The sequence below is a fragment of the Oncorhynchus mykiss genome, chromosome 9 (assembly GCF_057628025.1).
Source record: "Oncorhynchus mykiss isolate SJ-2025 chromosome 9, ASM5762802v1, whole genome shotgun sequence".
Classification (NCBI taxonomy): Eukaryota; Metazoa; Chordata; class Actinopteri; order Salmoniformes; family Salmonidae; genus Oncorhynchus; species Oncorhynchus mykiss.
Window position 1 is genome coordinate 24,157,611 of NC_143030.1, and position 27,795 is coordinate 24,185,405.

The window sequence follows — 27,795 nt, forward strand, 5'->3', positions numbered from 1 at the left end:
CCCTGCCCCTGTGTTTATTAGCAGAACCAATTACACCCGGCTTAATTGGCCTTTCTTCGAGAACCCTCTTCCTGTGTGGACAGTGTGTGGAGCGTAGAGAAGCCTCTTTCTCTTAATGAAAAGAGTTACGGCCACAGTAAGAAAAAGTTAAGTCTGTCAATGTCCCTCTCGCTCTCAATCCTGGTCTCTCTCCCTCGCTCTCTCCCCCTCGCTCTCTCCATCTCTCTTCCAGCCTCTCCCTACTTCACTCATAGCCCCCTTTTCGCTTGTCTCCCTCTCTGAGTCTTCCTGTTAATGAGAAGAACCAGGGACAGTGACGTGAAAATAAGGGGCAGACTGAATTCTGGGATGCCTGATCTTCCTTTAAATTCCCCGGTGACAACGAGGGACGACAGGCACATCGCTCATGCCTAATGTGCGTAATAAAGATGAATAACACTTTTGTAAAAAAAATATTTAAAAAATGAAATGCACCCACTTTCCAATAGTCACTCCCACAAGGGGCGAGACTGTGTCAAGCATTGTGCTGCTTTGCGTGTGAGAAAGTTAGGACTTTCTATAAACGGACTATGAGTTTGAGTCAGGAAATAGTGACACTATGGTAAAGGAGAAGATAAAGTGGTATCATCTCCATATCGATTTAAACAGAATGGCACTGAGCTGCAGTTAATAACCAAAACATCAGCCCACGGTTGACATTTATTGCACTCGAAAAAGATAAACGTTGCAACAACAAAAGAATCCACCTGATCTCTCTACCTCTACCCCACACTAGGTTTTTTTTTTTCAACCACCCGTTCTCCATCCAGAACCACAAAGTGCTGTTTGGTTAACGGGCATTTGCCAGTCTGGAGTGGATCATAAGTGTTATTGCTGGCATGCCTCGGGCTCCTGCGAGTTTCAGCGAGTGCATTTTGACATCTGATGCAATTCATAAACAGGGAGAGAGCTGCTACTGCTACTGGTACCTCTACAGTCCCAATAGCCGTCTCCTCTGTCTCGGAGATTCAATTACAGATTTATACACAGAAGGGGAATGAGAGAGACCCCCTCTGGGGCTAAAGAAAATGGAAGAATGGGGGGATAGGGTCATAATTGTGTAGTGGGTGTATCTGGCCACCGTTGTGAACTCGACGCAGTAGGTAGGACAGTACTCTAAGACCTCTGGTTGCAACAGTGGCGACTGCTATTCCCCTTTACCTGGAGCGAGTGGAAGACTTGACATTAATTGACCAATTACGTTCTTCTGAGCAGAGACAAAGGAAACCCGTGGAGCACAATGATCGTAGAGGATGGGTATATTCCCTTAGTCTCAGGGGTTTCCATTGTTGCAAAGTGAACAAGTGTGAATTGCCAAGCGTGAAGTGTGTGTGTGTGTGTGTGTGTGTGTGTGTGAGTGTGAGTCTATGAGTTGGTCCCATTGGGGGGCCCCCTTACCTTCTGGGTGATTACATTGACCCACGGGGACGTACAGTTGCTAAGGTTGGGCCCTTGAGGGTCCCAGTATCCTTCGGGCCCCATACACAGGTACATGGCCACGCCTGTGGAAGAAAACAAGACAGGGATTCATATCTGAAAAGCTATCGCTGCTAACGGTGAGACGCGTGCTTCTAAACAACTTTATTCTCGTCCTCGTACAATCTGTCGGTGTTTGTCTGTGTGAACATATACAGCGCGTCACTATTACTCATATCCGAATTAAACTACCACGTACCTTAAAACCAATTGCCCTTTAAAGTGGAACTGACAGCGTTTTAAACTACTTTGCAGACACGAAACAGACAAGCATAACATCAGTAAAAAAATGGATTGAATTCCCAGCTTGTGCTACAAAAGCAACTTTATAAGACGTTTAGAAAAGAGTTTCTGTTTGGAGATAATTACTATGACGTAGAGTGAGGCATTGTTGGCAGAATAGACGGGTGCCATTCAACGCGTGACTAATATAATTCAACAAGAAAATAACATTCTATTGGACACACACACATATTTAGGAGATGGCATTGCTGGTGTAGCGAAATGCTTGTGTTCCCAGCTCCAACAGTGCAGTAGTATCTAACAATTCACAACAATACACACACATGTAAAAGAATGGAATTAAGAAACATGTACACTACCATTCAAAAGTTTGGGCTCACTTAGAAATGTTCTTGTTTTTGAAAGAAAAGCACCCTTTTTCTCCATCAAATTAACATCAAATTGATCAGAAATACAGTGTAAATGACTATTGCAGCTGGAAACGGCAGATTTTTAATGGAATATCCACATAAGAGTACAGAGGCCCATTATCAGCAACCATCAATCCTATGTTCCAGTGCCACGTTGTGTTAACTAAACCAAGTTTATCATTTTAAAAGGCTCAATGTCAACAGTGAAGAGGCGACTCTGGGATGCTGACCTTCGAGGCAGAGTTGCAAAGAAAAAGCCATATCTCAGACTGGCCAATATAAAGAAAAGATTAAGATGGGCAAAACAACACAGACAGAGGAACTCTGCCTAGAAGGCCAGCACCCGGAGGCGCTTCTTCACTGTTGACATTGAGACTGGTGTTTTGCGGGTACTATTTAACGAAGCTGCCAGCTGAGGACTTGTGAGTCGTCTGTTTCTCAAACTAGACACTGTAATGTACTTGTCCTCTTGCTCAGTTGTGCACCGGGGCCTCCCACTCTTTCTATTCTGGTTAGTTTGCGCTGTTCTGTGAAGGGAAAAGAACAGCGTTGTACCAGATCTTCAATTTTCTTCAGCCTCCTGAGGTTGAAGAGGCGCTGTTGCACCTTCTTCAGCACACTGTCTGTGTGGGTGGACCCTTTCAGAACGTTAGTGATGTGTACGCCGAGGAACTTTAGCTTTCCACCTTCTCCACTGCAGTCCCGTCGATGTGGACAGGGGCGTGCTCCCTCCACAATCAGCCCCTTTGTTTTGTTGACATTGAGTGAGAGGTTATTTTCCTGGAACCACTCTCCCAGGGACCTCACCTCCTCCCTGTAGGCTGTCTTGTCATTGTTAGTAGTCCAACAAATATTGCCATCAGGTTGTAAATCACAGCTGGCCTGGTACATTGTTTGCTGCCTCCATTCGGGATGCACTGATTCAGTTTCAATGTTTCAGTTTCAATGACTCAATATTTTGGTCAAAAACGGACGAATGTAACTAAGGCTGGGAATGTCAATACAATCCCCCCCCCCCCCCCCCATATATTGTTTTTCTGTGGCTACAGCTAGAGACGCAGGGGTCATCTGGTTAGCTTGCAAGAAATTACAGTAATTACTTTGCTAGCTAGCTATGCTGAGCTTGAACGACTCGTATCCACAGTTAGCATATCTCTGAGTTTTTTCAATCAAATGTATTTGGCATCGGTCAAATGTTCCAAATCAGTCGTCAAAACGTGGGTTGGGACAAGCATGCTTTGGCAGGCAAGATGCAGAAGGGCGAGCAGGCTACTATTCCCTATCCTTTTATCAGTGAAATGTTGATGGCCAATTATAAGCTGAGAAGGTTAATCTACTGTTCCCTCGTCAGATTTGAGCTCATCTCGCTCTGGCTAACAGTATTTTATCTTGTTGTTGATGATGTGCATAGGGAACAGAGAGAGAGATGCTTTCATGATCACATATTTGCAGAAATCCATTCAGGTGCATTTTGTGGCTTTTGGCGAAGGCGTTCTAATAATCTAAAGTCACGCTACTGCCTGTAAACACACAGTCCAGTTCAAAGTTCAATGTGTGTAGACTCCAGTCCTGGACAAGACAGATGTTTTTATGGGGTTTTATTCACTGCGGTGTCTAGCACAGCTGCTTTCCCCCTCTGTATTGCTATAGAATGTTCACCGATGCCTTCCTCTGTCATTCCCAAACATTCTACGAATGTATGAAAACGTGAAAATGACCATGTGTACGCGCTCACTCGTCAGAAAAATGTTTTAAAAAAGAAACTGTCACATTCTTCCTGGGGATGTATATGAACAGATTTGAATAAGATTTCATGTTTCTAAAATGCTGTCAGTTCCACTTTAATAATAACATACAACAAATAAATATAATTGGGATATGACAAAGGAATAGAATCTACTGGTTTCATCTCCGCATGTTAAATGAAGCCCTAATTGTTTTGTGGTAGCACTTCAGGGCCTACAGAGGTATCCTGGATCGTGTGTGTTTCTAGTAATTAAGAGTTGAAGCACCTCTTTATGTGTTAAACGGGTGAGACGGTTGAACTCTGTGCAAAAAATACACCAAACTGTGTTCCAATTAAATCAGATATCCTGGAGTTCGTTACGAAAGGTCAATTAAGGGTGCCTGAGGGAGAGGACTGCTACTGACGGGGATGTGGAGTGACGTGTGTGTGTGTGTGTGTGTCTTTTGGGCCACACAAGGCCTCTGAAACCAGGCCAAAAATGGGACTGCGCCCCCACCAGAGCTTCTACTTACTCGGTGTATAAACTGGGATTGTGTCTTTATCATCTAATCAACGACACAATCAGCCAGCCTAAAACAGTACACAGCAGTGTTCCAAATGGCACCCTATTCCTTACATAGTGCACTACTTTTAACAAAGAATCCTATGGGACGGGATTAGGGTGCCATTCCCTTTAGGGTGCCATTCCCTCTATAGTAATGCACTATAAAGGGAATGGGGCGCCATTTGGGATGCATGTTATGGTAAAGGGATACAGAGAGAGAGGAAATTGGGTTCCAAATGTGGGCTATGGCGTTGATAGTGTTTATATTCAATCTGTGTATTTTTATAAACTATTAACTTCAGGACTCTGTCAAGGAAAAATGCCAGTCTTCGATTTGTACACGTTTATGGGCTAGAGGAGGAGGAGACAGACTGATAACATTAACTGATTTAAACTTTGACTGACACATCATTTCCTTCTAGTCCTTCTTGGACTGCATTACGTTTGATGGGTTTATCAGATAGACCTCCACCTGAGGGGAGGGGAGAGAGTATGGGAGAAAGGTGGAGTGAGGATGATTGATAGAGTGAGTGAGAAAAAAAAAGATGGAGAGAGAGGGGAGAGAGAAAATAATGGAGAGAGAGGTGGTAGGGATTTGAGGAACCTCAAAGCCGTCCACGCGTCGGCTAAGTGGTCTGAAGTGTGGTGGGCTTTAAAGATAGACACGCAGAGCGGTGGTGGTTGTGTGTCCCTCATCTTGCTGTACACCGGCCATCGTCGGGATGCTGTCGCCAGTTAAAAGAGGAGAAGGCGGCGAGAGACAAAACGGTCCCCACCTCTGGTTGTAACATTTCTGTGCTCGTATTCAAAAAATGTCTTAAGTGCTGATCTAGGATCAGGTACCCCCTTGTCCATACAAACTTATTCATTATGATCTAAACAGCAAAAATGACCCTATATCAGCACTTTGACTTTATGAGTATGGGACAAGTCACAATGCAAAACTTAAAATATATTGATACGGTTTCTAATGGCAACATTTACAATAATCTATTCCATCTGTCCTTGGTATCACGCTCTAATTTTGGTTTCACTGCATGACCAGAAGTATGTGGACACCTGCTCGTCAAACATCTCATTCTAAAATCATGGGCATTAGTATGGAGTTGGTCCCCCTTTGCTGCTATAACATCAGCCAATCTTTTAGGAAGGCTTTCCACTAGATGTTGGAACATTGCTGCTATAACAGCCTCCACTCTTCTGGGAAGGCTTTCCACTAGATGTTGGAATATTGCAGTAGGGACTTGCTTCCATTCAGCCACAAGAGCATTAGTGAGGTCGGGCACTTATGTTGGGCAATTAGGACTGGCTCACAGTCCGCGTTTCAATTCATCCCAAAGTTGTTCGATGGGGTTGAGGTCAGGGCTTTGTGGAGGCCAGTCAAGTTCTTCCAACCCGATCTTGACAAAGCATTTCTGTGTGGAACTCGCTTTGTGCATGGGGGCATCGTCACACAGGAAAGGGCTTTCCCCAAACTGTTGCCATAAAGTTGGAAGCACAGAACCGTCTAGAATGTCATAGTATGCTGGATCTTAATCTTAATATGTTGGTATCCATTCCTTTTGATCTGTGACAAAGGAGTAGAGAAAGAAACGAGTGAAGTGGCACCTCATGAACACAAAGTGCCTGGCCCTCGTTAAAGAGCACACACACACACAACTGTGTTTAGTGTTAATTAATTAGGCTAATTGTTTCCTGGGAGTGAGGAAGCGGAGGGGAGGATTCCGCCTCGTGGTTCCATATGTGTGGCTATCTTTAGCTCTCCTCTCTCAGCGAGTCTCTCATTAGGCGAGGGGGGAGGGGCGAATGCATACAAACAAAACAACAAACCTGTAAATAACATTCGGCCGTGTCAACCACCACACTTCAATATGCCGTACAGAGTTGGGAAAAGCAACACCAGAATGTGTTTGACGACAGATTTTGGTTGGAAAACTGAAGGGATTAGTTGAGTTCATTGTAAGACTTAAATTCAGAAATTCAGGTCCTGTGAGAAAGTTTTGACTTAATGGTTAAGCTCATCCTTTTCCGATCAGCTCCATTCCCGAGGGAGGCCAATTCAGGAGCGGAGGATTCTGGTTCGTCTGAGGGCCATGGCTGTCAGTGGTCATCATTATGTACAGTTTCTATATTTTCTCGTGTTCTTCTTCTACCTTGTTTTTATTTCTCCTGCTTTTTTTTTCTACCTTGTGTTATTTTTAGCACTACATTGGTATTGATTACTGCATTGTTGGGTTTGGAGCTTGCGAGAACGGCATTTTGCTGCACGCGACACTGAAACTTGAAACTTGTTGGTTCGATTCCTGCAGTGATCACTAATCTATTTTTTGTGATACTTCAGACATTCCGCACATGTACTACGTAGTGCTTTAAGACATCGCTTGAACTCACACCAACATATGTTACACATACAGACATTTAAACCAACATATTTGTTGCTGGTAAGGAAATGTATCACGGACAGCGATTAGCTACATTTGGCTATTACCACAGTGAAGGCCTTTGGTTGACATACATTTACCAGGGCCCAGTGAATGTTCAATTTCAGACGCACGGGAGCCACAGACTTATGTAGAACAAGCCCATTACCTATTGTTCCAGTCGGGCATGGTTGCCTCGCCACCAGTCCCTGTCTCATCTTGGGCCAGGACACGTCCGACATGATCATGGGATTACAGTAGTCAACGCTGACGTTGGGGAGCTTGGAGGACGGGGACGTCCTTGTGTTTCCCCCTGGGATATTGCCGTCCGCTGGCGGAATTAGTGGCGGCAGGGTAGTCGAGGTGGGTCGCGGTCGCTGGGCAACGGGGGTCGTTGCAGAAACCCTGGTGGTCGTAGTGGTACTGGTGGTTGATGTGGTCGTCGTGGAAACCGTCGTCGGTCGAGTTGTAGTCCGTGTTGTCGTGGTATCCATAAATACAATCACAGATGAAGACGATTCTGTATTAGGAGGGAAGAAAGAGTAAAATAAAAAGCCCCGTCTCTCCTGTAGAATTAAGTGAGAAATAACATAGCATTCTAAATGGAATAAGGATAGAGGGATAGCGAAAGAGAGAAAAAAATAGATTTCAGTCACAGTTAATTTATCTCAAGAGGCAAATTTATTTCAGGCCTGGTTGCAAAAATAGGTGTTCCATTTTTCCACCACCCCCCGTCCCGTCGGTTTAAGAGGCGATAGTTCAAACTGGATCAATTGGATCTGGCAGGTGTGGCTTGGATATGTAGGCTAGTTTTCTGCCGAGGAGCTGGCAGACTCCTGCAGCTAGGCAAAGACACACAGGCATCCATTTCCAGCTATGGTTTGTTTGTGTGCGTGTGTGTGTGTGTGTGTGTGTGCACCAAGTCAATAACAATATTGGAGCTGTATGAAATTCTGGGTGTGGAGGAAGACAATGGTGACGTATAGGACATTGTTTTTCTTTGTCTCCCCACGGATACACATTTATTTATCTTTTACTTAACTAGGCATGTCAGTTAAGATCCAATTCTTATTTACAATGACGGCCTACCCCGGTCAAACCCTAACTCGGACGAATCTGGGAAAATTGTGCACCTCCCTATGGGACTCCCAATCACGTCCAGTTGTGATACAGCCTGGAATTGAACCAGGGTCTGTAGTGACGCCTCTAGCGCTGAGATGCAGTGCCTTAGACCGCTGCGCCACTCGGGGGCCTCCTGATTCTCTCTTATCTTGTTTCCCTGAGGTCTTGAGGAAAGCGCTTACACACACACACACACACACACACACACACACACACACACACAATAAGGGCCCAAAATGTATTTAGCAATGAGCATCTTATGAATGTGTGGTCTAGGCTCAGACGCAAAGAAGCCGGGGCCAAGACAGATAGGTCAGGGCTCATAACACTCCAGCAAACAGTGGGAGAGTGAGTGGGCAGGCAAATCAATGAGACAACACACGCACACAAAGTGGAGGGGGGGGGATTCTATAATGGAAAAACAGTCCACTCTCTAACGCCGCAGTGGCCATTATCTTTTCTCTTAGTGGAAGCCAGGATAATTGGAGGTGGGACCATAGTGGAACTTAGCTCTCTAGAGAATGGAGGTTAGTTCCCTTAGCCACTGTGACGCAGCAATCCATTCCAAATGCAATCATGAAACAGACGTTTGGTTTTCTAATAGTTACCTGCAGCATAAGTGACAAGTGTGGTGGATGATAATTCCACTTTTAACATAAATGTGGATAATGCAGGATTCAAGTAATTGGTCTTCGTTAGAGTGCTACAAAAACACCACAGACCATGTGTCGGCCTGTAGATAAAAAAAAATATATACAAAAAGAAATCTTAAGTGAGGCAGTCAGTGGAGGTTGGTGTATTGAGGAAGAGGAGGATGGTTCGCTGTAAAATGTAGAAAAAAAGTAATGAAAAAAAAAGATCCTTGGTACAGTTTAACACTATGCCCCTCCCTGTCTGTTATTATGGGCTAGTACTATAGCAAAACACGTGAGTGCAGCACACTGAAACAACATTTGTTGAGCTGGGGCTATTAGCTTACCGAGACCCCCGGAGGTATACCCTGTGGTAAAACACATTCAAGGACATTCAGCAGCAAACAAAGATGTCCCACCATTTGATTAAATACATGTTCTTTTTTTTTGTTTAGTGTGAACACTTTAGACGGATCAAGACTTCATTCTCTCCAACAAAAATAGTGTTTTTAAGATCTCTAGGTATCTGTACTCTGCAATGGAGTCTCCATTGCCTTAACAAGTGTCCTATTTAATCAAAAGGTAAACAACACATAATCAGAGGTAAATAACACCGTTTCACCTCGTTCGTAATGCACATTTCATGACGTTGCTTTCGCCTGCACACAAAGCATTCGTGCACATCAAAGTTAACTAGAGTATATACAGCCATCGTTGATAAAACACAATGTGTACATATGTACACACACAAAATATGCACGCAAGCGTGTAATTCATGCACACATTATACACACACACACACACGCACCCTCATGTACGCACTTACACACAAACACGTCCAAGTGAACACACCACACACACTCTCATCAGCCCTAATGTTTCAAACAACTCTCCTTATACAGGCCAGTCAAAAGTGAATGAACGCAGAAATAGGCGTGTAACATTTCCCCGTGTCAAAGACGTCGCCATCTGCAATGACGGTAATGCACAAACATTCATCTCTGCTACCATGCACAACGAAGACTCCTGCAGAAAGGACCATATGGACATCGACATTAAATCACAGAGCACATCTTTCCATTAACTTATTCATGGTACTTTTCATTTATTCATCCATTTTGGGACGAGTCTCTCTCCTATCACATAGTAACACTTGTGTGGCGAGGCCGGTTTTAATTTCCCTTGAAACGCATTGTGATGGACCTCTCTTGGGCTGAGGGTTCTGTCCCAAATGGCACCCTATTCCCTACGTGGTGCACGACTTTTGACTTGAGCAAGGTGCACAGAGTGGCCAATTGGGATAATGATAAAAGACCGGGCCATGATTGGTATCATGCAGGGTGGCTATTTTGAATTCCCTGGGACCTTGTTAAGTTTGTATTTGTGATACAGTACCATTCCCATTTCTTATGATACAGGCCAATTATTTCCTATTTCAGAGATGTGTTATTCGAAGAGGGAGCAGGCAACCGTGACCTTAAACCAACAATGTTCACCACTGAACACACCATCAAAAAATTGCCTTTTCAAGTTGCAGAATACCACAAGGAGACTATTGCTACAATGACCATATACATTTGACTTCACCACATATCCTACTAACAACGCTCCAATAGCAGATATTCAATCTACATCTACTGTATAGTTCCGGCCGTGAGTTTCTATCGAACAGCAAGTAGACCTAACGCTCTTGCTATGTCAAATAAATGCTCCAAGTTTCCGATTCTACAATCTCGGTGATTGGGTCTTTTTCTTGTAGAAGAGCGTTGCATTAGAAAACCCTTCACGAGAATAGAATAAACCTGAAACTCTATCAACCATTCCGTAAATGATAAAAAGGAAAGGGTTTACCTCCGCGTTTAGAGTATACCTCCAAAGGTTGTGACCTTTCCACTTGTTATAGGGAAATACTGACAACAAAGTCACTACAGTAGATTGTGTGAGAGAAGGCAGTTATGGCTAGAATTAAAACCAGGAGAGTGATACAAATAAAATAAGGGCTACATGATAACCAGTACGCTTTTGAAAAAACACACTGTTTGGCTATTCTAAATAACAACATTGTTAGGGATATGTTTTGCTCTAAAAACCCGTTCCCACAGACTACTACTATAAGAGGCAGAGGAGTTCTGAAAAACAAAGAAAGCTTGACTATGTCCTTGAGCAAAGTTGTGTATTCTGCACAAAGCGATTACAAAAAGGACAAACGGGTCGGTAGACACTCGTGTTTTGGAAAAGTCTCGTCGCACAACCACTACAAGGACATTCTGTTGTGCTCCGTTGGTTCCCTAATTTTACCTGGTCGCAACAAACACGGTTCAGGGTTCAAGTTCAGCGGCTATGTGAATAGAAACTTTGTGTTCACTTTGTATTCTTAGAGAGAGTCATCCTTAACCTTACACGGCAGTTTTAAATGCCTAAAACATGCTGCTTGGTATCGCATTGTTGTGACTCATGTAGAGGGAAGAAAGAAACCAAAAATGGCCTTGGAGATATGATTGTTGTGCAGGGCTTGAGTGACCTGTTTATTTTTGCTTTGTCAGTTTAGTGTTCCTATTTCAAGCTTCACTAGGTTTTGTAGAACCTTGGAATTGTGGGATTCCATCACTTGGAGGAGACATTGTTTTTAAAGGATTCCTAAAGAGGTTAGTTTAAAAAGGAATGTACACAGGCTACTAAGCACATCCAGCAAACCTCCACAGGTGCAGAGTACACATTATGTCAGAGGAAGGAGAGAAAGGGGAAATAAGCACAATACTAAATACTTATCTCGTGGTTTAGTGGCTAAATTGCAGCCACATGAGACGAAAGAAAAAATGGAACCCCCCCCCCCCCCCCCCCCATCAAGACCACAATATTGTGATCACTTCTAACGTTAGAGGTCAATTGTTAAATTCAGCCATACATGCTCTGAAATCCATAACTTCAAACCCCCAAAATGACAAAAATATTATTATTATTATTTTTTTTATAAAATAAAACAACCCTGCAGACTTCTAATCTTAATCTTCAACTCTGAACTGTGAGAAAAGGACCCCTAAATCAGCATTTCACTGTCAGTCTACACCTGTTGTTTACGAAGCATGTGACGCATAAAATGTGATTTTATTTACGTAACATCGCTTCCTCGCAACACGCCACGATACCTGCTAATGTTTCGCCCTCCGACAGAGCTGTGTGCTCCATTTCAAAGCAGTCCTTCCTGCATAATTAGTCGTCCTCCTTTATTCTCCCCAGGCTTTTACGGTAGTTACAATTAGATGAACCTTCCACTCGGTTTCAGGAATGGGCCCGTTATTTTGAAACAAATTTGCTTTTAATGACATCATTTCCTACTGGTGAGATCAAAAGAAGAGAAGTAGGCTTTGGGGGGGAAGGAGAGAGCGTCTCACAGGATAGGGACTGTCAGTGTAAGGTTAAACTCAATTATACATTGTTAATATTTGAACTCTGTTCACAGCTTTCTGCTTGTCTTGAAACTTAAACCTCCACTGGGATTCACCTCAATCAAGTGTAGGCGAGATACTCTAAACCAGAATCAACAAATCCTTATTTTTTTTAAAGGAAGACAATTATGACAAAGTGTGAATTGTGTCATAATATTTTTATTTATTTTTCCTTTATTTAACCAGGCAAGTCAGTTAAGAACAAATTCTTATTTTCAATGACGGCCTGGGAACAGTGGGTTAACTGCCTGTTCAGGGGCAGAACGACAGATTTGTACCTTGTCAGCTCGGGGGTTTGAACTCGCAACCTTCCGGTTACTAGTCCAACGCTCTAACCACTAGGCTACCCTGCCGCCCAATATCACTTGCATAAAGAAGACAGTGGTGAATAACTGATTGAATTGTTGATGCTTTTATCATTTCATTGTTGGTTGAATTTGTTTTTCATGAACTACATGTTACCTGTTGTTGTACAGGCTCAACATACTAAGGAAGCGAGCGTTCGCTCGTCAAAACACACAGCTCTGTCGGAGGGCGAAACAAGGAAGTGTTGCAAGGAAGCGATGTTACGTAAATAAAATCACATTTTATGCGTCACATGCTTCGTAAACAACAGGTGTAGACTGACAGTGAAATGTTTTATTTGATTTATTTCACCTTTATTTAACCAGGTGGGCTAGTTGAGAACAAGTTCTCATTTACAACTGCGACCTGGCCAAGATAAAGCAAAGCTATATAGGTCTCCAGCTTCAGTGATTTTTGCAATTCGTCCCAGTCATTGGCAGCAGAGAACTGGAAGGAAAGGCAGCCAAAGGAAGTTTTGGCTTTGGGGGTGACCAGTGCAATATACCTGCTGGAGTTCGTGCTACGGGTGGGTGTTGCTATGGTGACCAGAGAGCTGAGATAAGGCGGAGCTTTACCTAGCAAATACTTACAGATGACCTGGAGCCAGTGGGTTTGGCGACGGATATGTAGTTGGGGCCAGCCAACGAGAGCATACAGGTCACAGTGGTGGGTGGTATATGGGGCTTTGGTGAATGCTGACTTAGGGGTCCTTTTCCAACAGTGCAGAGGTTAAAGATTAAGATAAGAAGTCTGCAGGGTTGTGGTTTTTATTTTGAATCATTTTGGGGTTTTGAAGTTATGGATGGGGGGGTTCCATGTATTTTTCTTTCGTCTCATGTGGCTGTAATTTAGCCACTAAACCCTGAGAGAAGTATTTAGTATTGTGCTTATTTCCCCTTTCTCTCCTTCCTCTGACATTCTCTTATAAACCAACTAACCCAATTATGCTGTAGCCATGACAACACCAGTTCATACCAATCGAAGAGCAGTCAATGACACACAACTCAAAACTATTTTCGCTGTCTCAATCCATCCTTTCTCTATAATGATAACGCATTCAGTGGTAAGCCACACATATCCCCCTATTTGTTCTGGTCACCCCCCCCCCCCCCCCCCCCCCCCACCATGCTGTGCATGTACTGGAGCGGGTAGGTAAATGATGATGAAACTCCTGTCGTTTAATGGGCCTTTTGTGGCAGGCCCACAAATCTGTCAGTGGGGTCCGGTGGTAAATGATGCATGGAAACATCCGGTAATACCCTGATATCATCTGACATCAGGAAGCCATAATGGATGGATGGTGGCCGTTGTTTGGAAACTAATTCCTCATCCCGGCTCCCCGAGACTACAGAGGGCAGCTGTGGCGGTCACTGCGACAGGGCCGAATGCACTGGTACGGGGGAGCATCCTGCCGCTCACTCAGCTTCTTCAATGCGCATACACAAATGGACATGATAGTGTACACACACACAAATACAAATGGAGCTACATGGACGTTCGTGCACACCTGCACGCAAACCTACAGTGTGTGCACACAAACGCACACACAGAAAGAAGCACACATACAGTATAGCACAACCGATGACAACAGGGCCCTGCGAGGCCTGAAATGAGGGACGCTGAGAGCTCTCTAGCTCATTCTCATTTCCAGAGACAGTCAGACGGGCTTCTGAAAAACCTGCACATGTCTAAATAACCGTGGAGAGGTTGAAAGCAGGGAGGGAAGGAGGGGAGTGACAGGGGAAAAGGGGTAGCAGGACACAGTGTCTCGCTCCCGGTCAAAAAGCCTCGAGTCTGGATTTTGAAGCGGGGCCGATTGGATAATACAAAGCCTCTCAGTGACAACTCCAACACTGCTGTTACCAGGGGGATTCTTCACAGGAAACGACAGTGGCCCAGATCCACTCCACTAATAAAAGGAAAACATTTGGGTCCGTTAATAATATTGACAAGACAAACCTGTGCGTCAATCTAAGTAACACAATAAAAAAAATCCCCATCAAAATCCTGCAGCAGCACCCCCCCCCCCCCGCAAAAAAATATTGGTCTTCTCACGAAAACGTCTATCGAAACAAAGGCACAGCGGAGTCAAACCAGTGTCTGCTTCTCTTCTACGCACAATGTGGTTACTGTTTAATTTCTGCATGTGTCAGGGGAGACGGATGGGGTGGTGGTCTGAAGTGAAGGATCACCTGGCGTTCCCTGGAACCGCGCAGATGAGCTGTGTATGATTTCTGGATCAAGGTACAGCCCGTTGTAGAGGATGAATAATGAACCCTCCCGGTTGAGGAAGCAAAACGTGCACCACGTGACGCATAAATGGGACCGCATGTATTTTTGGGGCCCGGGAAGAGTAACCGCTGTGTTCACAGCAGCTAACGGGGATACTAATAACATACTAAATAGTCAAATGGAACGTTTATGCCATGTTTCAAAAGGATGACATAGCAACTCGCCTGCTGTCCGCGGCAAGAACTAAGCTGGTTCGCCGTTCAAATAGATAACGCGATGTTTACTACCCGTGAGGAACTTGGCTACATCTGAAAGCTGCGCAGGACATGGCGTGGATAGGGGAACACCAAGGGACCACATCATCTATAGTAGGTTGTACACTGTATTGGAGTACAGCATGAGCAATACAGCATTTTAAAGCCAAACAAAGAACTCGAAAGCAAGCGACACTGCCATGCGGCAAATCTCAAGCTACATACCTAACACGTTTCCATTGTGTTTCCACTCCCTTGGTTTGGGACAAGCCTGTGTCCATGAGACTAATACACTGCTATTGTAATCCTCAACCCTGGACACAGTTTTGCTGGTGACTCACCCTGGACATGGTTAGCCGACCTCATTGGGAGTACGCCAAGTGTTTAATAAGCATTTAGGCCATGTTGCCAAGCTGACAAGATCATAAAACAGCATGAAAGACAATAAGAATTCAAGAAGCTTTTTCTGAAACAGCATCTGAGGATCTAGATAGTAAGGCAACAATGCATTCATGAATGCATTCCAAGACTTCAGGCGTAGAGCAAATAATAGCACACTTAAGCAGGTAGTAAACACACACACAGAGAGAGGAGGTCAAAGGGCAAAAAGTTGTGTCCTAAGTAACCAGCTGGTTAACAAGGCCAAACAACAGTTGCTCTGTCAGTCTGCATCTACCTGTTAGCCATTCTTATTCAATTAAGAACATCTCTGTTACTACTGACAGGACAAAGACTGTCAGGCCTTGCCCAAAACATGCCAGCCTCAGTATGAAGGTTGATGCCAATGTCTCAGGCACCCTCTGGCACACGCTGGAACTCTGCCCCGGCCAGATGGCAACATGTGGCACGATTACAGCCGGCCCGTCAGACAGTGGAGGGTATCGGTGATGCCAACTGTGTCGCCTGTGCCACAGTACCCGTCATCCGCAGATGGCTTGAGATGACAGAGAAATGTCAGAGGTTTTGCGACCCATGTGGGATATCCGGAGATCAACGGTGCTTGCAGTGAACCAACAAAGCAGATCACATGGAGAGGGATCATTGACTCTAGGGATACATATTAATTTAGAGACATAACACTGGACAACCGTCTACTAAGAGCGTTTGCTAAATGACCTGAATGTAATTAACAAGGCATGGACAGTTCAGAAGGGAAACCTGAGTGTGGTGATGTCAGCGGATATTGCACCAGTTGGATTCACACTAATTACACGTGGTCTACACGTGGTCTAAATAAGTTGACCAGTTCTACACATGCTTCCTCAATGCCCGGATGTCACACGCTCGCATATGCTGGTGTCTCTTGCTACCATGTTGCTGTAACTAGCTGTTCCTTCCGTTTCTGATATCCCATCACCACCCCAGCCCCCAACTGGGTTCGGTGTTTCTTCCTTCAGAGGATAACGATATAGAGTATTGTGCTCACTGCCTGTGGTGATATTATCATAATCCCATGATGCTTCGCTCTGGCAGTGAGCTATCCTGAAGGAGTAGAGACATGCTTTGTTATCTTTTCAATAAATGGTTAAATGTACACGTGGTGTTCTCTTTCTAAAAGGTCCTAATTAAACGAGTCCTCCTTTCAAAAAACACCTTGATAAATATGGACGATTCCATGCCAGGGGAAAATATTTTTGCTATCTCAGATTGTTCTGGAAATGTTCGTATAGAAACTTCACTGGGAGGAAGGACATTTGAAATGCTTTTTTACATTCGTATCACAAACCATTTCTGAGAAAATCATGATGAAAGGCCCTTTTTAGACCTATACATGCCTCTTGCAAGACAGCTATGAGCTCTCTCTCGTACATGCACACAGCACGGACTCCTCCCCCTGCCACCCACATACACCAGGCAGGCAGCAGGCACAAGTGGCAGGTGTCTGAGACAGGACAAATTCTCTCAAGTGAATGCCTGCACTAAGTAGCCTTGGGGACGTTCTTCCTCCTCCACTCACTGTGGCAGAAAGGTCAGCCCGAACGTCCAGCTGAACCCACACTGACTCCATCTTGGTTTCTATTCCACCTTTCGTGATCATTAGATATTTCAAATATGTATGTTAACATTTAGTTCCATGTCTGCTATTTCAAACCTATACATAATGGTCAACATATCCATGGAAATTTACACAAACATTTTAGCAGCAGTATGGCGCCGATAGAGATGGCCGCTTCACATTCTTAGGAAACTGTGCAGTATTTAGTTTGTTTATGTATTATTTCTTACATTGTTACCCCAGGAAATCTTACATCTTATTACATTCAGCCTGGAAGAACTACTGAATATAAGAACAACGTCAACTTACTAACATTACGACCAGGAATACGACTTTCTCGAAGCAGATCCTCCCTTTGGACCAAATCAAATTGATTTGTCACATACACATGGTTAGCAGATGTTAATGCGAGTGTAGTGAAATGCTTGTGCTTCTAGTTACGACAATGCAGTAGTAACCAACGAGTAATCTAACCTAACAATTCCAAAACCACTACCATATACACACAAGTGTAAAGGGATAAAGAATATGTACATAAAGATATGAATGAGTGATGGTACAGAACGGCATAGGCAAGATGCAGTAGATGGTATAGAGTACAGTATATACAGTGGGGAGAACAAGTATTTGATAAACTGCCGATTTTGCAGGTTTCCCTACTTACAAAGCATGTAGAGGTCTGTAATTTTTATCGTAGGTACACTTCAACTGTGAGAGACGGAATCTAAAACAAAAATCCAGCAAATCACATTGTATGATTTAAAAGTAATTAATTTGCATTTTATTGCATGACATAAGTATTTAATACATCAGAAAAGCAGAACTTAATAATTGGTACAGAAACCTTTGTTTGCAATTACAGAGATCTTACGTTTCCTATAGTTCTTGACCAGGTTTGGACACACAGCAGCAGGGATTTTGGCCCACTCCTCCATACAGACCTTCTCCAGATCCTTCAGGTTTCGGGGCTGTCGCTGGGCAATACAGACTTTCAGCTCCCTCCAAAGATTTTCTGTTGGGTTTAGGTCTGGAGACTGGCTAGGCCACTTCAGGACCTTGAGATGCTTCTTACGGAGCCACTCCTTAGTTGCCCTCGTTGTCATGCTGGAATACCAAGCCACGACCCATCTTCAATGCTCTTACTGAGGGAAGGAGATTGTGGGCCAAGATCTCGCGATACATGGCCCCATCCATCCTCCCCTCAATACGGTGCAGTCGTCTTGTCCCCTTTGCAGAAAAGCATCCCCAAAGAATGATGTTTCTACCTCCATACTTCACGGTTGGGATGGTGTTCTTGGGGTTGTACTCCAAACACGGCGAGTGGAGTTTAGACCCACAAGCTCTATTTTTGTCTCATCAGACCACATGACTTCTCCCATTCCTCCTCTGGATCATCCAGATGGTCATTGGCAAACTTCAGACGGGCCTGGACATGCGCTGGCTTGAGCAGGGGGGCCTTGCGTGCGCTGCAGGATCTTAATCCATGACGGCGTAGTGTGTTACTAATGATTTTCTTTGAGAATGTGGTCCCAGCTCTCTTCAGGTCATTGACCAGGTCCTGCCGTGTAGTTCTGGGCTGATCCCTCACCTTCCTCATGATCATTGATGCCCCACGAGGTGAGATCTTGCATGGAGCCCCAGACCGAGGGTGATTGACCGTCATCTTGAACTTCTTCCATTTTCTAATAATTGCGCCAACAGTTGTTGCCTTCTCACCAAGCTGCTTGCCTATTGTCCTGTAGCCCATCCCAGCCTTGTGCAGGTCTACAATTTTAACCCTGATGTCCTTACACAGCTCTCTGGTCTTGGCCATTGTGGAGAGGTTGGAGTCTGTTTGATTGAGTGTGTGGACAGGTGTCTTTTATACAGGTAACGAGTTCAAACAGGTGCAGTTAATACAGGTAATGAGTGGAGAACAGGAGGGCTTCTTAAAGAAAAACTAACAGGTCTGTGAGAGCCAGAACAGACAGAAATAAACACCTCTCTGGGAAGAGGAAGGGCGGGGGTGTATGCTTTATGATTAACAACTCATGGTGCGATCATAACACACAGGAACTCATGTCCTTCTGCTCACCCGACCTAGAGTTCCTTACAATCAAATGCCGGCCATTCTACCTAACAAGAAAATTATTGTCAATTACAGTCACAGCTGTGTACACCCCCCCCCCCCCCCCCCCTCCCCTCAAGTGAACACCAAGACGGCCCTCAAGGAACTTCCCTCGACTCCACGTAAACTGGAAACTATATGTACCCGGAGGCTGCACTTACTGAAGCTGGGGATTTTAACAAAGCAAATTTGAGATCAATGTTACCTAAATTGTATCAGCCTATTGATTGCACGACACGTAGGGGTAATACTCTCGACCACTGCTACTCTAACCTCAGCGATGCATAAAAAGTCCTCCCCCGCCGTCCCTTCGGCAAATCCGACCACGACGCCATCTTACTTGTCCCAGCTTATAGGCAGAAACTCAAACAGGATGTACCAGTGATGAGAACCATTCAACGTTGGACTGACCAATTGGAAGGCACGCTCCAAGATTGTTTTGATCACGCAGACTGGAATATGTTCCGGTCAGCCTCAGAGAATGACATTGATCTATACGCTGACTCGGTGAGTGAGTTCATAAATAAGTGCATTGGAGATGTCGTTAACCACTGTGACTATTAAAACCTACCCTAACCAAAAACCATGGATGGATGGTGGCATTCGCAAAAAACTGAAAGCACGATCCACCGCATTTAACCATGGAAAGAGGTCTGGTGATATGGCTGAATATAAAGAGTGTAGTTATTCCCACCGCAAGGCAATCAAACAAGTGAAATTCCGGTACAGGGACAGGGTGGAATCGCAGTTCAACGTCTCAGACACGAGATTTATATAGCAGGGTCTACAGGAAATCATGGACTACAAAAACAGCCATGTCACGGATACTGACGTCACGCTTACAGACAAACTAAACACCTTATTTTAAAAGTCTGCACCCCGCCTCTCCTTCTCAGTGGCTGACGTGATTAAAACCCTCGCTTTGCTGCTGGCCTAGACGGCATCCCTAGCCGCGTCCTCAGAGCATGCGCAGACCAGCTGGCTGGTGTGTTTACGGATATATTTAATCACTCCCTATCCCAGTCTGTTGTCCCCAGATGCTTAAAGATGGCTACCATTGTTCCTGTATCCAAGAAGGCAAAGATAATTGAACTAAATGACTACCGCCTCGTAGCACTCACTTCTGTCATCATGAAGTGCTTTGAGAGGCTAGACAAGGATTATTTCACCACCACCTTACTGGCCACCCTAGATCCACTTCAGTTTGCATACCGCCCCAACAGGTCCACAGATAATGCAATCGCCATCGCACTGCACACTGCCCTATCCCATCTGGGCAAAACGAATACCTATGTAAGAATTCTGTTCATTGACTACAGCTCAGCATTCAACACCATTAGTACCCTCCAAGCTCATCATCAAGCTGGAGGCCCTCGGTCTCAACCCCTCCCTGTGCAACTGGGCCCTGGACTTTCTGACGGGCCACCCCCAGGTGGTGAAGGTAGGAAACAACATCTCCACTTCACTGACCCTCAACCCTGGGGCCCAACAAGGGTGCGTGCTCAGCCCTCTCCTGTTCATCCATGACTGCAACGCCATGCACGCCTCCAACTCAATCCTCAAGTTTCCAGATGACAACAGTAGTGGGCTTGATCACCAACAATGACAAGACAGCCTACAGGGAGGAGGTGAGGGCACTCACCTCATTGTGGTGTCAGGAAAACAGCCTCTCACTCAACGTCAACAAAACAAAGGAGATGATCGTGGACATTAGGAAACAACATAGGGATCACCCCCCTATCCACATTGAAGGGTCAGCAGTGGAGAAGGTGGAAAGTTTTAAATTCCTGGGTGTACACATCACAGACAAACTGAAATGGTCCACCCACACAGACAGTGTGGTGAAGAAGGTGCAACAGCGTCTCTTCAACCTCAGGAGTCTGAAGAAATTTGGCTTGACACCCAAAACCCTGACAAACTTTTACAGATGCACAATCGAGAGCATCCTGTCGGGCTGTATCACAGCCTGGTACGGCAACTGCTCCGCCTACAACCGTAAGGCTCTCCAGAGGGTGGTGCAGTCTGCACAACGCATCACCGGGGGCAAACTACCTGCCCTCCAGGACACCTACACCACCCGATGTCACTGAAAGGCCATAAAGATCATCAAGGATAACAACCACCCGAGCCACTGCCTGTTCACCCCGCTATCATCCAGAAGGTGAGGTCAGTACAGGTGCATCAAAGCAGGAAGCGAGTGACTGAAAAACAGCTTCTATCTCAAGGCCATCAGACTGCTAAACAGCAATCACTATCTCAGAGAGGCTGCTGCCTACATTGAGACCAAATCACTGGACACTTTAATTTAATTAAATCATGTTTGCAAATCTTACATTATATCACATATATACTTTATTTTATACCATCTACTTCACCTTGCCTATACCGCTCGGCCATCACTCATCCATATATTTATATGTACATATTCTCATTCTCCCGTTTAGATTTGAGTGTATTCGGTAGTTGTTGGGGAATTATTAGATTCCTTGTTAGATCTGTGTGTATTAGGTAGTTGTTGGGGAATTGTTAGATTACTTGTTAGATCTGTGTGTATTAGGTAGTTGTTGGGGAATTGTTAGATTACTTGTTAGATCTGTGTGTATTAGGTAGTTGTTGGGGAATTGTTAGATTACTTGTTAGATCTGTGTGTATTAGGTAGTTGTTGGGGAATTGTTAGATTACTTGTTAGATCTGTGTGTATTAGGTAGTTGTTGGGGAATTGTTAGATTACTTGTTAGATCTGTGTGTATTAGGTAGTTGTTGGGGAATTGTTAGATTACTTGTTAGATCTGTGTGTATTAGGTAGTTGTTGGGGAATTGTTAGATTACTTGTTAGATCTGTGTGTATAAGGTAGTTGTTGGGGAACTGTTAGATTACTTGTTAGATCTGTGTGTATTAGGTAGTTGTTGGGGAATTGTTAGATTACTTGTTAGATCTGTGTGTATAAGGTAGTTGTTGGGGAACTGTTAGATTACTTGTTAGATATTACTGCACTGTTGGAACTAGAAGCACAAGCATTACGCTAACACTCGCATTGACATCATGTGTATGTGACCAATACAATTTGACTTGAAGTGTTCCCATGTTACAGTATATTGATCGTTCTGGGGCTGCTTTTCTCCAGCTCTTTTGTCTCAGATTTGTATTCAGCCTTGGTGAAGTGGGCATACAAATATCCTGTCAGAATAAAAAAGACCTTCCTCTTTCTTCCACTTTTTTGATTTCCTCCTATCCCCCCCCCCCCCCCCCCCCCTGCCACTTTGTAAAGAAGACCGCTTCAATTAATTGTATTTGCGCTCGCACACTATTGAATTTGATTGAAAGAATATGCCAGGAGAGGGCAAGGAGACGTGGGCTTTTAATGTTGTCTGCTTGGAAAACCTGTATTTCGCTTTTTCAATCAAATTCAGTAAATACAATTATCGATAAGTGTTGTCATAGAAACATGCTTTGAATGGAGGTGTCCTTCATCCTCAATTTGTTCTCTGGAGAGATTGAAGTACCTGCTCCAGAAGAGTAATTATGCTCTTGTAAAGAATGGTTGACAATTGTCCCACTGCCTTGCCTACAGACATACAAATGGATGTCCCCTAAGCATCCAAGTATGAAACAAGGGACATGATGAGTTAAGTCTGGCTGCAACATTTCTGCAATATATTTGGACTATTTCCACAACATTAGATGGAATAAACATCATTCATAAAACAGTGGTGGATTAGGTATAGGCGCCATGGGCAACTACCCAGGGTGGCATGGGCAACTACCCAGGGCGACATGGGCAACTACCCAGGGTGGCATGGGCAACTACCCAGGGCGACATGGGCAACTACCCAGGGCGACATGGGCAACTACTCAGGGCGACATGGGCAACTACCCAGGGCGACATGGGCAACTACCCAGGGCGACATGGGCAACTACCCAGGGCGACATGGGCAACTACCCAGGGCGACATGGGGCGCCCGCACCCAGAAACTTGGAATGGTGACATTTGTGCGATCTTTTTTTGCACGTCACATCAATGATATCATGTCACCGTGTGGGACTGTGGGTCAATTAACATTGTCGGAGTGGGCGTCCTGATTCTAGTTTGTGAGCTTGACATGCTACTGCCTGGGAAGGTTTCCCACTCAGAAGTACAAGATGGAGAGGGGGGCGGGGGTAGGTTGACCTCAGTTCTCCCCACTGGAAGCCCGGGGTAGGGGGAGCGGGGGAATCAATCAAATAGCGCACCTCTAACTTTGTACAGTACTAATGCGGTTTTAAAATCAGTCACACTATGAAATGCTACCAAAGGAACCACAATTCATTCATAATACTGTGACAATATAGTTTGACAGAAATATTGTTGCATTTTTCTGGTTTGTGTGAAATGGTTAAGAATAATATAAAACCAGTCTGCACACCACCAAGTGGAATTGGTTTAGTCTTGACTCTTGGTTGACAGTGTTGGGGGATGGGTAATGCAGTCTTTACTCTTGGTCGACAGTGTTGGGGGATGGGTAATGCAGTCTTGACTCTTGGTCGACAATGTTGGGGGATGGGTAATGTAGTCTTGAGTCTTGGTCAACAGTGTTGGGGGATGGGTAATGTAGTCTTGAGTCTTGGTCGACAGTGTTGGGGGATGGGTAATGTAGTCTTGAGTCTTGGTCGACAGTGTTGGGGGATGGGTAATGTAGTCTTGAGTCTTGGTCAACAGTGTTGGGGGATGGGTAATGTAGTCTTGACTCTTGGTCAATGGTGTTGGGGGATGGGTAATGTAGTCTTGGCTCTTGGTCAACGGTGTTGGGGGATGGGTAATGTAGTCTTGACTCTTGGTCAACGGTGTTGCGGGATGGGTAATGTAGTCTTGACTCTTGGTCAACGGTGTTGGGGGATGGGTAATGTAGTCTTGACTCATGGTCAACGGTGTTGGGGGATGGGTAATGTAGTCTTGACTCTTGGTCAACGGTGTTGGGGGATGGGTAATGTAGTCTTGACTCTTGGTCAACAGTGTTGGGGGATGGGTAATGTAGTCTTGACTCTTGGTCAACCGTGTTGGGGGATGGGTAATGTAGTCTTGACTCTTGGTCAACAGTGTTGGGGGATGTGTAATGTAGTCTTGACTCTTGGTCAACGGTGTTGGGGGATGGGTAATGTAGTCTTGACTCTTGGTCAACCGTGTTGGGGGATGGGTAATGTAGTCTTGACTCTTGGTCAACAGTGTTGGGGGATGGGTAATGTAGTCTTGACTCTTGGTCAACCGTGTTGGGGGATGGGTAATGTAGTCTTGACTCTTGGTCAACAGTGTTGGGGGATGGGTAATGTAGTCTTGACTCTTGGTCAACCGTGTTGGGGGATGGGTAATGTAGTCTTGACTCTTGGTCAACAGTGTTGGGGGATGGGTAATGTATTGATGCTCAAGTGCCAAATCAACACAAATGTGTTTATTTTTGCCTTTAGTTCTTTTTGATATTTCTGAGTCTTATTTTTGTATACATTTTTATATTTATATAGTTTTAGATGTTATGATTATTTATTTGTGTTGTTCCAAATGTCTGAGTTGTTCCAAATGCGCTGAAGGGGGGGGGGGGGTTCCGCCCAGGGACTCATTCATACAAGCTAGAACCGCCACTGCATACAGTCTCCACAGCTCTTTCATCATCTTATGTCGCTTTCATACATCAACCAATCAGAAACAAACGCATCACCGTTCAGCATGATAAGACGATGCACCTCCATGATTCCAACCCACCACAAAAGGGAAACAACACACCATTCCAAAAATACATTCCCAGAATCCCATGCAAATCACTTGTGCCCATAGTCACGTGGCATGGCGTGCTGAGCCAAGACCCAGCTGTGGGCATGGACATGGCTCCCCTGCTCCATTGCCCATTTCCCATGCTCCATTGCCATAGCAGCTCGCGTGCCTGTGGGGGAGGTGGAGACACAGGTGGTATCGAGCCTCTGTGGCGAGAATCTTACTAAACATCCCCTCTCCGCTGGCGTTAACCCCTTCATGAGTGGTCTGGTCAGGGAAAGACCATAACCTGTGGATTTCACCTCCATACCTATGCCTTTTCTAATTGTTTCTCGGTTCGCTACAGTGAGGTCCAGGTGAGGTTGACTAGTGGAGATACAGTATGAGTTACATCAACGGTGTTGAGCAACAGCTGTAGCCAAGGCATTTCATGGAAGGTCACAGTCCTGTAGGTTCTATAGCAAATCAACTGAATCCCTTCTTTATACAATACCGAAACTAGAATGATAGCGAACCCATAATATCTACTCCGATCACTTTTTCTTGCCTAATCCTTAATGAAATGAGACATGCAATCTATCTAAAAAAAAGTAAATAATAAAAAAGTAACATCCGAAACCAAACAGTACACGTCAATCCATCTATCGACCAATCTATAGTGCGGCAATCAAGTCAATCATTCACTCCTGATCCGTCTGTTTATCTGGTGCTGTTTGCCTCGGACACAATCTACTTTATCTATCAGTTTACTGCATCCATCTCCTGTGTCTGTCTCTCAATCTCTCTCGCCTCCTTGCTCGCCTGTTTGGAGGTCAGCCCATTCCGCACCAAAGGATACTGAGCTAGTTCTCCCGGAGAAGGAAAGGTTCATTAGCGAGAGAGACAGAGACAGACAGAGAGGCAAGAGAGCGCGAGAAAGACAGAGCGCGGGAGAGGCAGAGCGAGAGCGAGAGAGAAACAGAGCGAGAGCGAGACAGGCAGAGCGCGAGACAGGCAGAGCGCGAGACAGGCAGAGCGCGAGACAGGCAGAGCGCGAGACAGGCAGAGCGCGAGACAGGCAGAGCGCGAGACAGGCAGAGCGCGAGACAGGCAGAGCGCGCGAGAGAGAGACAGGCAGAGCATGCGAGAGAGAGACAGGCAGAGCGCGCAAGAGAGAGACAGGCAGAGCGCGCGAGAGAGAGACAGGCAGAGCGCGCGAGAGAGACAGGCAGAGCGCGCGAGAGAGACAGGCAGAGCGCGCGAGAGAGACAGGCAGAGCGCGCGAGAGAGACAGGCAGAGCGCGCGAGAGAGACAGGCAGAGCGCGCGAGAGAGACAGGCAGAGCGCGCGAGAGAGACAGAGCGAGAGAGAGACTGAGACAGAGCGAGAGAGAGACCGAGACAGAGCGGGAGAGAGACCGAGACAGAGCGAGAGAGAGACCGAGACAGAGCGAGAGAGAGACCGAGACAGAGCGAGAGAGAGACCGAGACAGGCAGAGCGCGAGACAGGCAGAGCGCGAGACAGGCAGAGCGCGAGACAGGCAGAGCGCGCGAGAGAGAGACAGGCAGAGCGCGCGAGAGAGAGACAGGCAGAGCGCGCGAGAGAGACAGGCAGAGCGCGCGAGAGAGACAGGCAGAGCGCGCGAGAGACCGAGACAGAGCGAGAGAGAGACCGAGACAGAGCGAGAGAGAGACCGAGACAGAGCGAGAGAGCGAGCGAGCGAGACAGGCAGAGCGCGAGACAGGCAGAGCGCGAGACAGGCAGAGCGCGAGACAGGCAGAGCGCGAGACAGGCAGAGCGCGAGACAGGCAGAGCGCGAGACAGGCAGAGCGCGAGACAGGCAGAGCGCGAGACAGGCAGAGCGCGAGACAGGCAGAGCGCGCGAGAGACAGAGAGAGCGAGCGAGAGACAGAGAGAGCGAGCGAGAGACAGAGAGAGCGAGCGCGAGACAGAGAGAGCGAGCGCGAGACAGAGAGAGCGAGCGCGAGACAGAGAGAGCGAGCGAGCGACAGAGCGCGAGCGACAGAGCGCGAGCGACAGAGCGCGAGCGAGAGAGAGCGAGCGAGCGAGAGACAGAGCGAGCGAGCGAGCGACAGACAGAGAGAGAGAGCGAGCGAGCGAGCGACAGACAGAGAGAGAGCGAGCGAGCGAGACAGAGAGAGCGAGCGAGAGACAGAGAGAGCGAGCGAGAGACAGAGAGAGCGAGCGAGACAGAGAGAGCGAGAGACAGAGAGAGCGAGCGAGAGACAGAGAGAGCGAGCGAGAGACAGAGAGAGCGAGCGAGAGACAGAGAGCGAGTGAGTTTGGAGGTCAGCCCATTCCGCACCAAAGGATACTGAGCTAGTTCTCCCGGAGAAGGAAAGGTTCATTAGCGAGAGAGACAGAGACAGACAGAGAGGCAAGAGAGCGCGAGAAAGACAGAGCGCGGGAGAGGCAGAGCGAGAGCGAGAGAGAAACAGAGCGAGAGCGAGACAGGCAGAGCGCGAGACAGGCAGAGCGCGAGACAGGCAGAGCGCGAGACAGGCAGAGCGCGAGACAGGCAGAGCGCGAGACAGGCAGAGCGCGAGACAGGCAGAGCGCGAGACAGGCAGAGCGCGCGAGAGAGAGACAGGCAGAGCATGCGAGAGAGAGACAGGCAGAGCGCGCAAGAGAGAGACAGGCAGAGCGCGCGAGAGAGAGACAGGCAGAGCGCGCGAGAGAGACAGGCAGAGCGCGCGAGAGAGACAGGCAGAGCGCGCGAGAGAGACAGGCAGAGCGCGCGAGAGAGACAGGCAGAGCGCGCGAGAGAGACAGGCAGAGCGCGCGAGAGAGACAGGCAGAGCGCGCGAGAGAGACAGAGCGAGAGAGAGACTGAGACAGAGCGAGAGAGAGACCGAGACAGAGCGGGAGAGAGACCGAGACAGAGCGAGAGAGAGACCGAGACAGAGCGAGAGAGAGACCGAGACAGAGCGAGAGAGAGACCGAGACAGGCAGAGCGCGAGACAGGCAGAGCGCGAGACAGGCAGAGCGCGAGACAGGCAGAGCGCGCGAGAGAGAGACAGGCAGAGCGCGCGAGAGAGAGA

The 27,795-nt window shown here is 46.2% G+C and overlaps 1 protein-coding gene across 8 annotated transcripts in view; it reads right to left on the reverse strand.

The window, feature by feature from the left end:
• The window catches only part of LOC110531730 (adhesion G protein-coupled receptor L3), a 336,356-nt gene that overhangs the window by 112,706 nt on the left and 195,855 nt on the right, over nucleotides 1-27,795 (reverse strand). For all 8 annotated transcript variants that reach the window (XM_021615086.3, XM_090183775.1, XM_021615085.3 and 5 more), the window contains exons 7-8: nucleotides 7,049-7,399; nucleotides 1,438-1,541 (exon numbers count right to left, since the gene is read on the reverse strand). In XM_021615086.3, the coding sequence (XP_021470761.3) occupies nucleotides 1,438-1,541; nucleotides 7,049-7,399 (455 nt within the window). The remainder of the gene's footprint in view (nucleotides 1-1,437; nucleotides 1,542-7,048; nucleotides 7,400-27,795) is intronic.